Source organism: Tachysurus fulvidraco, chromosome 9, assembly GCF_022655615.1.
Source record: "Tachysurus fulvidraco isolate hzauxx_2018 chromosome 9, HZAU_PFXX_2.0, whole genome shotgun sequence".
Classification (NCBI taxonomy): domain Eukaryota; kingdom Metazoa; phylum Chordata; class Actinopteri; order Siluriformes; family Bagridae; genus Tachysurus; species Tachysurus fulvidraco.
The window spans coordinates 29,155,909-29,168,439 of NC_062526.1; the positions used below are offsets into that span (position 1 = coordinate 29,155,909).

Genomic DNA, 12,531 nt, shown 5'->3' on the forward strand with positions numbered 1-12,531 from the left:
TGGACCTGTACATCTGGTGTGATGATGACTATATTAATGTATAATCATGTTAATTATACATACGACTGACATCATAATCATAAAGCTTCAAAAAATAATAATAACTTGTATAGTAAAGAGGCATCTGATTTCATTTAGTGTCCATGTTAAATAAAAAATATTTAAATAATTTGTATTTTATTAAAATCCAGACGCAGAGTGTTATAAGCAGTTATAACCACAGGCACTTGTGTGTAAATGTCCTTGTGTCAGGACTGAATACACATTAAAGGTTAAGCAGATGTTTCAGAGCTGAATGTTCACACAGCTTTTATAGACACACACACACACATTTATACACTGTAGGTCATTCAACGACACGGAAAAAGTATTGGCACCCCACAGCAGAACACAACCCATGTAGTTTGTTTCCTGTGATCATCATGTAGGTCAAATAACAGCCACAGATAAGTAGTCTGTATGTACTGCTGTACACTGACAGAGGAAACACACAGTCCTGCAGAACCTCCTCTGACTGTGAGGTATTATAACAGCGCAAACATCACCATTATATCACCATTATATCAGTTCACATGCCAGTTAACATCATGAAGCTGTCACAAATACATTTACTCTCAAAACTCACTAAATTCCATAAATAACTAATAAACTAATCTCACTTCCACGTTGCCGTTCACGACTAAAGTACGATTTTAGACGAATCAATTTATTTAATTTGTTAATGTGTCATGGAAACCAACGTTTCACTCGTCTGCCATCTAGTGGTCACAATAACGAAGCACACCACAGAGCGGAACAGTGAAAATATTCAGTAATTTATTGTCGCTGTTTAAAGAACCCAGAACCCAAACCTTTACAAATAAACACTACAAATCACTGCAAAATGTGTTGTACAGACGTGCGCAGCAGCTTGGACTTTATAGATCAGAGGTGTTTACTAAAAATGTTCATGTCCTTTATCAGTGATGCCATTATTCCTGAGTTTTAGATTTCTTGAGTGACATCATCTCTCCAGTCTCCATGGTAACGTCTCCTTTTCTCTTCCTCAGACCTTTCATTTTCCTCGTTTGGAGTTTGCTGAGGTCTTGTTTCTGCATGTGCAGGCGGCCGTATTTGGTGCCAAAGGCATCGTGGGAGACGTTCTTCTTCTTCTTGGGCTGCAAAAAACAAACGTATTTAGTGACAGGAATACGAACGGTGTACACGTGAACACTCGATGAATAAAAGAAGCCAATATTTAAAATGTGACCCGAGTGTGTGTCTCATTCTCTCACACACACTCACCTTGACTCCTTTGGGTTGTCTGAGTGCGGTCCTGTACAGGTCGTCTGAGGCCAGGTGAGTCCTCCTCACAACCAGGTCTAATGATGGACCCATTTCCTCCAACTCGATCCTCGGTGTCCGACAACCTGATTTCTTCAACAGCACCCTGACACACACACACACACACACACACACAGAGTGTAAAGAATGAACTCTAAATCCTCCTCATTCTCAGTGAAGGAGGCGTGGCCTGTCACATGGTCACACACCTGTAGCTGCGCAGGTAAACTTTCCCATCTAGAGCAGTGATGTGAAGAACGTGATCCAGACCAGCGAGACGCACAGCAGATACAGAGGGACCTCGAAAAAAATCTACAGATACACAGAGGGACATTTCAACTTCATTCAGGTTTTCCTCTGTGTGTGTGTGTGGGTGTGTGTGTGTGTGAGTGAGTGTGTGTGAGAGATACCTGTTAGAACGCTCCTGAGCCGTATGTAATCTTTATCAGTGTCAAAAAGTTCACCTGCAAACACTAACATTGGCTTCGTCCCCTCTGCACACTTACTATTCTGTATCACACACACACACACACACACACACACACACACACACACACACACACACGGAGACACACACACACACAGCATTCTGTTCACTATACAAGCCAAACATCTAAAGCTTTTTCTGCAATACACTAGGACACTCAACAGACAAACATTAAACTCAATGTCACACTGTACCAGGTTGTGTCTGTGTGTGTCAGGGTGTGTGTATGTGTGTGTGTGTGTCTCTGTGTGTGTGTGTGTCTGTGTGTGTCTCTCTCTGTGTATGTGTGTCTCTGTGTGTGTGTGTGTGTGTGTCTCTGTGTGTGTGTCTCTCTGTGTGTGTGTGTCTCTCTGTGTGTGTGTGTGTCTCTCTCTCTCTCTCTCTCTCTCTGTGTGTGTCTCTCTCTGTGTGTGTGTCTCTCTGTGTGTGTGTGTGTCTCTCTCTCTCTCTCTCTGTGTGTGTCTCTCTGTGTGTGTGTCTCTCTGTGTGTGTGTGTGTCTCTGTGTGTGTGTGTGTCTCTCTCTCTCTCTGTGTGTGTGTGTCTGTGTGTGTGTGTCTGTGTGTGTGTGTGTGTGTGCCTCTGTGTGTGTGTGTGTGTGCCTCTGTGTGTGTGTGTGTGTGTCTGTGTGTGTGCCTGTGTCTGTGACTGAGTGTGTCTCTGTGTGTGTGTGTGTGTGTGCATGTGTGTGTGTGTGTGCATGTGTGTGTGTCTGTGAGTGTGTGTGTGTCTGTGAGCGTGTGTGTGTCTGTGAGCGTGTGTGTGTGTGTGTGACTGTGTGTGTGTGTGTGACTGTGTGTGTGTGTGTGTGACTGTGTGTGTGTGACTGTGTGTGACTGTGTGTGACTGTGTGTGTGACTGTGTGTGTGTGTGTGTGACTGTGTGTGTGTGTGTGTGTGACTGTGTGTGTGTGTGTGTGTGACTGTGTGTGTGTGTGTGACTGTGTGTGTGTGTGTGTGTGACTGTGTGTGTGTGTGTGTGTGACTGTGTGTGTGTGTGTGTGTGACTGTGTGTGTGTGTGTGTGTGACTGTGTGTGTGTGTGTGTGTGACTGTGTGTGTGTGTGTGTGACTGTGTGTGTGTGTGTGACTGTGTGTGTGTGTGACTGTGTGTGTGTGTGACTGTGTGTGTGTGTGACTGTGTGTGTGTGTGACTGTGTGTGTGTGTGTGACTGTGTGTGTGTGTGTGTGTGTGACTGTGTGTGTGTGTGTGACTGTGTGTGTGTGTGTGTGACTGTGTGTGTGTGTGTGTGTGTGTGTGTGTGTGTGTGTGTGTGTGTGTGTGTGACTGTGTGTTTCACCTTGAACTCCTTGAGTGACGTTAACTTCTCAATGCCGAGCTCAAACATATCCAACACATGGAAATCAAACATTCGACCTGCACCACACACACACACACACACACACACACACACACACACACACACACACAGTAACAGTATGAGGGCAGATAAACCGATCAGATGACCATGAACATGACACCACAACAGGTCCCAGTGCAGGACTACAGAAGGTTGCAGTCGTCCTGTAGGTTTAAAGCCTCCGTACCAAATATCAGGTTATTGGGTCGTTTCTTGTTGTGAGAACCGAAGAGGAACAGCGAGCAGTCGGACTTCTTAGAGAAGAATTCCTGTCAGAAAAGGGGGCGGGGTTAAAGAGCAGACCGCCATCACATGACCATGTAGCAGTGTGTTTATGGAGGAACTTCTCCAGCTCTGACATCAACTCACCAGTGACGTGGAGTCTTCAAACGGCCTCATGATGTTCTTTCTACACACACACACACACACACACACACACACACACACACACACACATAAGCAGCTGAAACATTGAAACCTACACATAAAGGAGTGAAGTCTGCTGTGTAACGTGTGGTACTCACTTCTTATACAGAACAGCATTCGGTTTCTTTAAAGCGTACTGAAAATAAACACAAACAGCTCAGAAACTTAAAGAGTCTCTCACACACACACACACACACACACACACACACACACACACACACACAGAGACAGTCAGACAGACACACACACACACAGACAGACACACACACAGTCAGACAGACACACACAGTCAGACAGACACACAGTCAGACAGACACACAGTCAGACAGACACACACACACACACACACACACACACACAGAGACAGTCAGACAGACACACACACACACAGACAGACACACACACAGTCAGACAGACACACACAGTCAGACAGACACACAGTCAGACAGACACACAGTCAGACAGACACACAGTCAGACAGACACACAGTCAGACAGACACACAGTCAGACAGACACACAGTCAGACAGACACACACAGTCAGACAGACACACACACACAGACAGACACACACACACAGACAGACAGTCAGACGGACACACTCACACAGACAGAGACACACACACACACACACACACACACACACAGTCAGACGGACACACTCACACAGACAGAGACACACACACACACACACACACACACACAGAGACAGTCAGACAGACACACACACACACAGACAGACACACACAGTCAGACAGACACACACAGTCAGACAGACACACACAGTCAGACAGACACACACAGTCAGACAGACACACACAGTCAGACAGACACACACAGTCAGACAGACACACACAGTCAGACAGACACACACAGTCAGACAGACACACACAGTCAGACAGACACACAGTCAGACAGACACACAGTCAGACAGACACACAGTCAGACAGACACACAGTCAGACAGACACACAGTCAGACAGACACACAGTCAGACAGACACACACAGTCAGACAGACACACACACTCAGACAGACACACACACACAGACAGACACACACACACAGACAGACACACACACACACAGACAGACACACACACACAGACAGACACACACACACAGACAGACACACACACACAGACAGACAGTCAGACGGACACACTCACACAGACAGAGACACACACACACACACACACACACACACACACACAGAGACAGTCAGACAGACAAACACACACAGACAGACACACACACACACACACATAGTCAGACACACAGTTTCATGTTCAACACAAGTCTCGTGAAGCCCACAGTGTAACACACAGATCTTGTGCCCTACCCAGTGGAGCTCAGACCCTCACCATGTCTCTGAGGGCTTCAGTGACGGTGTGACTCGTGTTTCCTCCCTTCATGATCATGGTGTTCTTGCAGTTCTCCGTCACTTTGGCTTCTCTGTTCTGTAGGAAACGCTTTGAGCGCCTCGTCTTCGGCTTCCTGTGAAAGACAACACATTTGTTCTGCCTTCATTCCTTCTTCAGTGGAGTTAAAACTAATGCACAAAAACACAACAGACCATAACAACAGTGCGTGTACAGACACGTGTTAGAGGGAAGTGACTTCATCATCCTCCTCATCCTCAGTGCGTTACTTTACAGCAGGTTAGCTTTAGCCTTTAGCTAACACCGAGTTTAAAGCGAATCAGAGCAATAACACAATAACAATAAGTAAATGAGACACAAACTCACACCACACCGCCTGACTGCGTCATTTCACACCGATACACTGCAGCTCAACACACGTGGACCTGCTCACGTGGGAAACCGGAAATATCGTCATCGCGAACAAATAGCGCCGCTTTTCAAAATAAAAGTTTGGGCCCTGTTCACACGGCATCCACGAGCAGCAGATCTATCTATCTATCTATCTATCTATCTATCTATCTATCTATCTATCGATCTATCTATCTATTTAATTTGCAGTAAAAAAAACTTCAGCTTCTGTTCATCATTTAAACTGACGTGTTAATAAATAGTTATTTCTTCACTACACTTACAGTATGTGTTCACTTAAAAGCGGCTTGTGAAGTACATTTTCTGTCTGTAACAGACCTCATAGATATATAGATATCTGTACAGACCTGTAATGTGTAATATTTCTGTGTTTGTTTATTTCTAAATCATTTCTAAATCCATCATACGGATAGGGGAGTAAACTGCGATGCTCCTGTTTTCCACAAGGGGGCGCCATTACACCACTTTCTGTTCAGGCTATAAATCAACACTCATTCGGCTGTGTGCTAAATACAGCACTAGTGTTGGGCTACGTGCTAAATACAGCACTAGTGTTGGGCTGCGAGCTACATACAGCACTAGTGTTGGGCTGCGCGCTAAATACAGCACTAGTGTTGGGCTGCGCGCTAAATACAGCACTAGTGTTGGGCTACGCGCTAAATACAGCACTAGTGTTGGGCTACGCGCTAAATACAGCACTAGTGTTGGGCTACGCGCTAAATACAGCACTAGTGTTGGGCTGCGCGCTAAATACAGCACTAGTGTTGGGCTACGCGCTAAATACAGCACTAGTGTTGGGCTGCGAGTTAAATACAGCACTAGTGTTGGGCTGTGAGTTAAATACAGCACTAGTGTTGGGCTGTGCGTTAAATACAGCACTAGTGTTGGGCTGTGCGTTAAATACAGCACTAGTGTTGGGCTGTGAGTTAAATACAGCACTAGTGTTGGGCTGTGAGTTAAATACAGCACTAGTGTTGGGCTGTGAGTTAAATACAGCACTAGTGTTGGGCTGTGAGTTAAATACAGCACTAGTGTTGGGCTGTGAGTTAAATACAGCACTAGTGTTGGGCTGTGAGTTAAATACAGCACTAGTGTTGGGCTGTGAGTTAAATACACATTACCCTGTCAGTGGGGTTTAAATCATACAATAAACAGTCGTTTTGTTTTTTGCACCAATCAGGCAGTAGATGTATAAAACGACAAACCACAAATCTATTGAGAAATATTTATTATTTAAAATCAGTTACAACACAGTGATGTGGGATTTGGGACGAACATGAGCTGACTACACATTACACGCTTACATTAACCCTTGACCCCTGACCTCTGACCTGCAATATTTATATTACTAAACACCAGCACACTTTAATCCCAGTGAACAATTACACACAACGTGGAAAAAAGCACACAAATACACAACACAGCAGCCCAGAGGAGCCTGGACCAGGACAGCGGGGCTGCGCTAATAACCGTCTGAGACATCGTCCATGAAAACGGGGGACATAACGAGTATATAAACATACAGAGAATCATGTGACCAGCACACAGCTTTACCATCAAGTACAAAAACACAACAAATCCAGTTTGTATTGATCTTTACAGCAACACGTCACACACACACACACACACACACACACACACACACACACACAGAGAGAGGAGTAAATCCATAAGACACCAGCACACAATCCCACGTTAAGTAAAGTGTTGGACATGATCACCATGATCCAGTTCTGCAGCTCGTCTCGTCTCGTCCTCGTCCTCGTCCCCAGCTCGTCTTCCACACAAATCCCCATTTAAAACACGTAAACATTTACAAAGTTACTTTACATTCAAAGAAATATACTTAATTTTTCCAACAAGCCGATTTCATTATTAGTAAAAATCCATGTTTATGGAATCTGCAGAGATCCTGAAGGTGCGAGTCTCAACACAACACACATTAAAGTTCAGCAAGGAAAACAAACATACAGAGAAAATATATATATAATAAAATCACTTCAGGAGAATTTCACACACAAACAGAACCTTCTGCTGCTCAGACTTATGAAGAGCATCAGAGGTTCCTGCTGTAAACGATGCCCAGGGGTGAAGATGCCCCAGAGGCACGACGTGGACCTCCGACTCCCTCCACACCTCTGAACAGAAAAGTCTCCTCTGTAAAAGAGCTCAGATCTTCACAGAGTTCTCACATGAGGGAGTCTGACGGCTTTCTGAAGACAATCTGAAGCAAAATTCTCTAGATTTAAAACAACTGGCGTCTGAACCACTTCCTGTTTGGTTCCTGAACGCTTTTCTAAAAGCTCTGCTGCAGGTTCTGTAGACCAGCTCAGAAACACTTCCTGAAGACAATCTGGGGTCCGAATTCCTCGTACTCGTCCTGACTGATCCAGGCTGAGCAGAAGGACGGCATGTTGGCGAGCACAGCTCCTCCTCTCCACACGGAGAAATCTCGACCCGGAGGACTCGTGACCTTTACCCTCTCGCCCAAACCTGCTGGGGCCAAAGCACTGATCTCACGCTGCAGACGTTCAGGAAGTCCAGCAAGCAGCGTGTTCCCACCTTCAGAGACAGGAGACACAGACGATGTCTCCATTTGAGACAGAATTTATAACTGAATAAGATCATATTTCATCTCAGGACATTAAACTCACTGCGGTCCAAATAGGTTCTATTTTATACCTACAGGAAGTGTTTAAATCCGTCAGCGTGTGTCGTACCTGAGAGGACGATGTTTCCCACCAGATCCCTGCGCAGGTCGACGTCTGACTGAAGAACTGACCTGAAAATGCTCTCGTGCATCCCATAATAATCCTGACCAATCAGCTCCGGCCTGAACAGGATCTCTGGAGCTCTGAAGATTTCAAATAAACAAGTCAGCAAACACCTACACCTCCCCCCCCCCCTCAAACCCCACCCCCACCCCACACACACACACTCTACCTGAACCTTTCAGTCGTCACGGAGACGACGTGTCCGTCCGGTAGAGTGTAATGCACCTGTGCATTGGCCCCGCCTCTTCCACTAAGCTCCGCCTCATAGTTGAGAGCCACAAAGCAGCATTTTTCCTTCATTTCACGCACAAGCTCCATCTCAGCAGACGTCCGCATGCACACACCCTGTTCTGTCAACAGCTGACACACACACACACACACACACACACACACACACACACACACACACACACACACACACACACACACACACACACAGGTCACCTCAGGTCTGGTTCAGGTATCTCTAATTTACAAAGAGACCACAGGAAGTACTGTAGTGTTGCTAAAGTGATAAAAGCTTTATGGAGGTAAATGACACATAGCAACAGTTGCTAAGCACTGACAGGAATGAGATGGAGTTCGTACCTGTTTGAGCTGCAGTGTGATGTCATTTCCTGCTAGATTAAAACGCTGAATAGCGTGAGATAGACAGTAACCATCAAACACAGGGACGCTGTGACTCACACCGTCTCCAGAGTCAAACACCACACCTACACACACACACACACACACACACACACACACACATTAACACTGCGGTCAGCTCAGGTCTGGATCAGGAATTTCTCATTTGCAAAGTGACGTTAGTGTCTCCAAGCTCCTAAACAGCATCATCACTGCAGGAGTGTGTGTATGTGTGTGTGTGTGTGTACCGGTGGTCCGTCCGGTGGCGTACAGTGCCAGAACAGGCTGCAGTGCCATGTACGCAAGAGGAACATTAAAGTTCTCAAACATGAGCTCTACAGAACGCTGGCGGTTCTCACGGACACTCAACACTCCCTCCGTCAGCAACACAGGGTGATCCTCACTACACACACGCAACTGCTCAAAGGCATGACTCCAAATCTGTACACACACACACACACACACACACACACACACACACACACACACACACACACACACACACACACACACACACACACACACGGTTACTTGGTGGTTTAAGTGTAACAGCAGAATTCATCTGATTGTTAAACCTCACCATCTCCATCTGGTCCCAGTCGGACACCACGCCGTTCCTCATTGGGTAATGAAGTGTTAACACCCCCCTCATGTGCTGAGCGTCGTGTCCCACATACACACCGCGCTCCACACTGACACTCATCACCTCCTGCACAGGCAACACACACAATGCAAATAAATAAATAAATAAATATTCCTGTTTCCCTGAGAAAGCAGCAGGAGGTAGAAGCTCAGGACCTTCAGTTCAGCACAAACATCTCAGCAGCTTTAGGAACATTACCGTGTACTTGGGCAGACCCACAGCGGTGGGGAAGACGGTGGTGGGCAGGTCCTGGTCGGCAAAGCCAGCTTTCACCAAACTGGAGCCGGTGTCCAACACCACAGGGGTCTGAAACTCACTCATCTACACACACACACACACACACACACACAATCTGCTGCAAACTGAACACTGCAAGATGAAGACGGTGAGATGTACCACAGGTTCTGCCCCAGAGCTGTGAATACTGAGCAGATCACAAAAGTAGATCACAAACTGGATCCAAACCTCTCTAGTGCAGATCTGAAGTTGATGAAGATCTGGTGATCTGCAGACACGTCTTGTTAAAGCCCGGTCACCATGATGATTGGTTTTCTCCACTGTTTCACAGAGCTCAGATGTTTCACCTGCAGGGGATTCATTTGTGGAGACCAGACCTTCACACCATGACTCTTCAGGTCTGTTGCTACATTCGGACCCTTCAGGTTCTTCAGGCACGTTCTCTCCCCCAAGCCCAAGATCCTGAGTGTGAAGATTGTTATTGTTGGCATTCAGGTTTTTGGGGCCTGTTGAGGTTCTACATGGAATCTTACACGCTTTGGTTAATGGAGTAACAGATGATTGTGAAGCAGTCTGGTGTGTAGCGTCGCACGCGTCGTCTTCAGAATCTGCACTTCTCTGTAACTTCAGTCGAACAGTTTGAGGACGAGGTGTTGGACCACCAGGATCAAAAGCAGTGGTCAATACGTCCTCTGATGTTAGAGTTTCCACCTTGAGATCTTCACCACACTTTTCAGCCGAGTCCAAGATTAAACATCTTTCTTCTTTCATATCATGAGGATCTAAGAGTTTTTTTGCTTGTCCAATATCAGGACATTCGTGTGTCTCACATCCACCAGCTGCCAGGACAGAAGGCACAGCAGACGTTCTGGATGATGGTGCAGGAGAGTCGGCGTTTTGCTGAGCCACAAAATTTAAGCTCATGTTTATGGAATCATTGGCTGAAGAATCTGCAGCAACATTCAAACATTTACAGTTAAGTGATGCTTCTGGATGGGAACATCTGTGCTGAACATCTGCAGCCATGTCTGATGGCTTCTGACTGATGGCTTGTGCATCTTGTGTTAAACGTTTGCAGTTCCTCAGGAGAGCTTCATCCTCTGATTTCAACACTGAACCTGTTCCCATGATGGAACACCTGACAAGTTTGTGTCCCTTGCTCAGATACTTTAGCTTGCTTTTCTTCATCTCCATGCTCAGGTTCCTCTCCATCTCCTCCACTTCCTTCTTCTCTTGTTCCAGTTTCTCGAGGAACCGCGTCCTGTCCTCACCGAGGCTCAGAGTTGACGTCCTTTCCTTAGATTCACAGTGATGCATCTCGTTGATTTTCAGGTTCTCTTCAACAAGCTTTTCCTCCAAGGTCTTCAGATTTTCTACATCTTTCAAAAGCTCTGATCTTTCCGGACCTCCCTTTACCGCTGGAAGGTGACCGAGCGAGTCAGAGCCTGGTACTGATGAAGGTTCACCACTCTGAGGAAGACTTGTATGATCCTGAGACAAAACATCGTCCTCCAATCCCATCACACCTGCTTCAGCCAAGTCAGAGGAGTTCATCTGAGTAAACTCACAAGCTTTGCTCCATGAAGGCCACATTTTGTATGGACTGTCTGCTTCCAGTAGAACATCCAAGATCTCCTCCTGAGCTAGAACGCTCTCCTCTTCTTGCAGGATTCCAGCAGTTCGGCTCAGCATTTCTTCCACGGTTCTGAGCTCCTGCTGTTCTTTTATTTCCCATTCAGAAGCTCTCTCACCGAGTGATAGGCTCTCAGAGTCACGCAGATCATACGAGTCCCACAGGAGACTGGGCACCACCTCTGAGCTTTCAGTTCCAGGTCCTCCATCTGTGATGGTGCTGGAGAGGACGTTACCTACGGGGCTCCACTCGGTACTCTGATCCTGAAGATCACACACACTCGTTTCGGTGGTCTGTGTTAAGCGATCGCAGCTCCTGGTCTTCTTCTGCTGCGTGGGAGAGATAATCACAGTGTAGCAGCTCTCCAGATCATCTACAGGAAGACTCAGCCAGGGGTTTTTGGGAAGCGTGGCTGAACGTTTCATGGTGACCTCAAAGTTTACAGAGTCTCCGTTTACATTCGGCGTGATGTGGATACTGGGAGCTCGAGGAGATTTCTGCTCACTGAGAGCTTCAGGTGAGCTGGAGACCTGCTCCTGCTCCTCACTGACATGCAGGAGAGATTTAAGTCTGGATGATTCATCCTGGCACGACTTCCCACCTCCTGCTTCCAGGTGACCACCTCCTGCTCCATCAAACCCAGAATCAAAGGAGCTAAGTGACGGTGGCTTTGTTCCAGACTGAAGTCTCAGAGGAGAACCGTAAATGTTGTGACGAGACACGACGGTGTCAGAAGGTGGAAATAAATCGGAATCTCTGAAGACACTCCGATCACTCGGAGTACGAGGGTCAGATGTTAACTCCACAGTTCTGCTCTTTAGATACTCGTACTGCCACTGCAGAGCCATCTGGAGGTCAGGAAGTGTCGAGGAACCGGGAGAGAACAACAACTTGCGTAAACGTGAACATCTGCAAAACAGAATGCTGATTAGATTTAAACAGAATGAGCTTCACACCTCCTGCTCCCTCAGAACAGTCGTCACCTGTGTGTCAGCTGCTTTCCTGCTTTCTCCAGGTGTCCATCAGGGACAACGTTAGCCAGGTGGAGCATCTGCTGTAGCTCCTCCACCTCAGGAGGAGGATTTGACCTGAGAAAAGCTTCAATCACAGAGAAGACTTCAGTCTGCTTGTGCGAGAGAAGAGTTTCCTCTTGGTCATATTTGATCGAGCAAGTTCTCCACAGAAGATCCTGAAGGAAGCTCTCACACACTGCCACATGGTACCACCGCTGGATC

At 46.6% G+C, this 12,531-nt stretch overlaps 2 protein-coding genes across 4 annotated transcripts in view; both read right to left on the reverse strand.

Annotated features, from left to right (window-relative positions):
- Positions 1-794: 794 nt before the first annotated feature.
- On the reverse strand, positions 795-5,492 carry rpf2 (ribosome production factor 2 homolog). Of its 2 annotated transcripts, none has more exons than XM_027175148.2 (10): positions 5,338-5,492; positions 4,954-5,086; positions 3,692-3,729; positions 3,537-3,576; positions 3,355-3,436; positions 3,108-3,184; positions 1,734-1,833; positions 1,533-1,635; positions 1,285-1,429; positions 795-1,157 (listed from the first exon to the last, which is right to left on the reverse strand). In XM_027175148.2, the coding sequence occupies exons 1-10, from the start codon at positions 5,358-5,360 to the stop codon at positions 972-974; spliced, it is 927 nt and encodes a 308-aa protein (XP_027030949.1). In that variant the 5' UTR covers positions 5,361-5,492; the 3' UTR covers positions 795-971. The 2 variants fall into 2 exon arrangements, with proteins under 2 accessions (XP_027030949.1, XP_027030950.1); XM_027175149.2 differs by lacking the exon at positions 5,338-5,492 and adding an exon at positions 5,166-5,309.
- A 1,103-nt stretch (positions 5,493-6,595) lies between these two features.
- The window catches only part of LOC113661155, a 16,810-nt gene continuing 10,874 nt past the window's right edge, over positions 6,596-12,531 (reverse strand). The window contains exons 12-20 of one of the 2 annotated variants that reach the window (XM_047818184.1): positions 12,280-12,530; positions 9,892-12,205; positions 9,625-9,747; positions 9,364-9,492; positions 9,032-9,224; positions 8,745-8,869; positions 8,326-8,516; positions 8,103-8,236; positions 6,596-7,944 (exon numbers count right to left, since the gene is read on the reverse strand). In XM_047818184.1, the coding sequence (XP_047674140.1) occupies positions 7,712-7,944; positions 8,103-8,236; positions 8,326-8,516; positions 8,745-8,869; positions 9,032-9,224; positions 9,364-9,492; positions 9,625-9,747; positions 9,892-12,205; positions 12,280-12,530 (3,693 nt within the window). In that variant the 3' untranslated portion in view covers positions 6,596-7,711. Of the gene's footprint in view, positions 7,973-8,102; positions 8,237-8,325; positions 8,517-8,744; positions 8,870-9,031; positions 9,225-9,363; positions 9,493-9,624; positions 9,748-9,891; positions 12,206-12,279; position 12,531 lie in introns of both variants that reach the window. The other variant, XM_047818185.1, reaches the window with a different exon arrangement.

Coding starts and splice junctions, on each gene's coding strand:
- rpf2 (XM_027175148.2), bottom strand. CDS start 5,360: ATGACGCAGTCAGGCGGTGTGGT. Junction 5,087..5,337: donor ACGCAGTCAGGCGGTGTGGT/GTGAGTTTGTGT, acceptor TGTCTTTCACAG/GAAGCCGAAGACGAGGCGCT. Junction 1,636..1,733: donor GCTCAGGAGCGTTCTAACAG/GTATCTCTCACA, acceptor GTGTATCTGTAG/ATTTTTTTCGAGGTCCCTCT.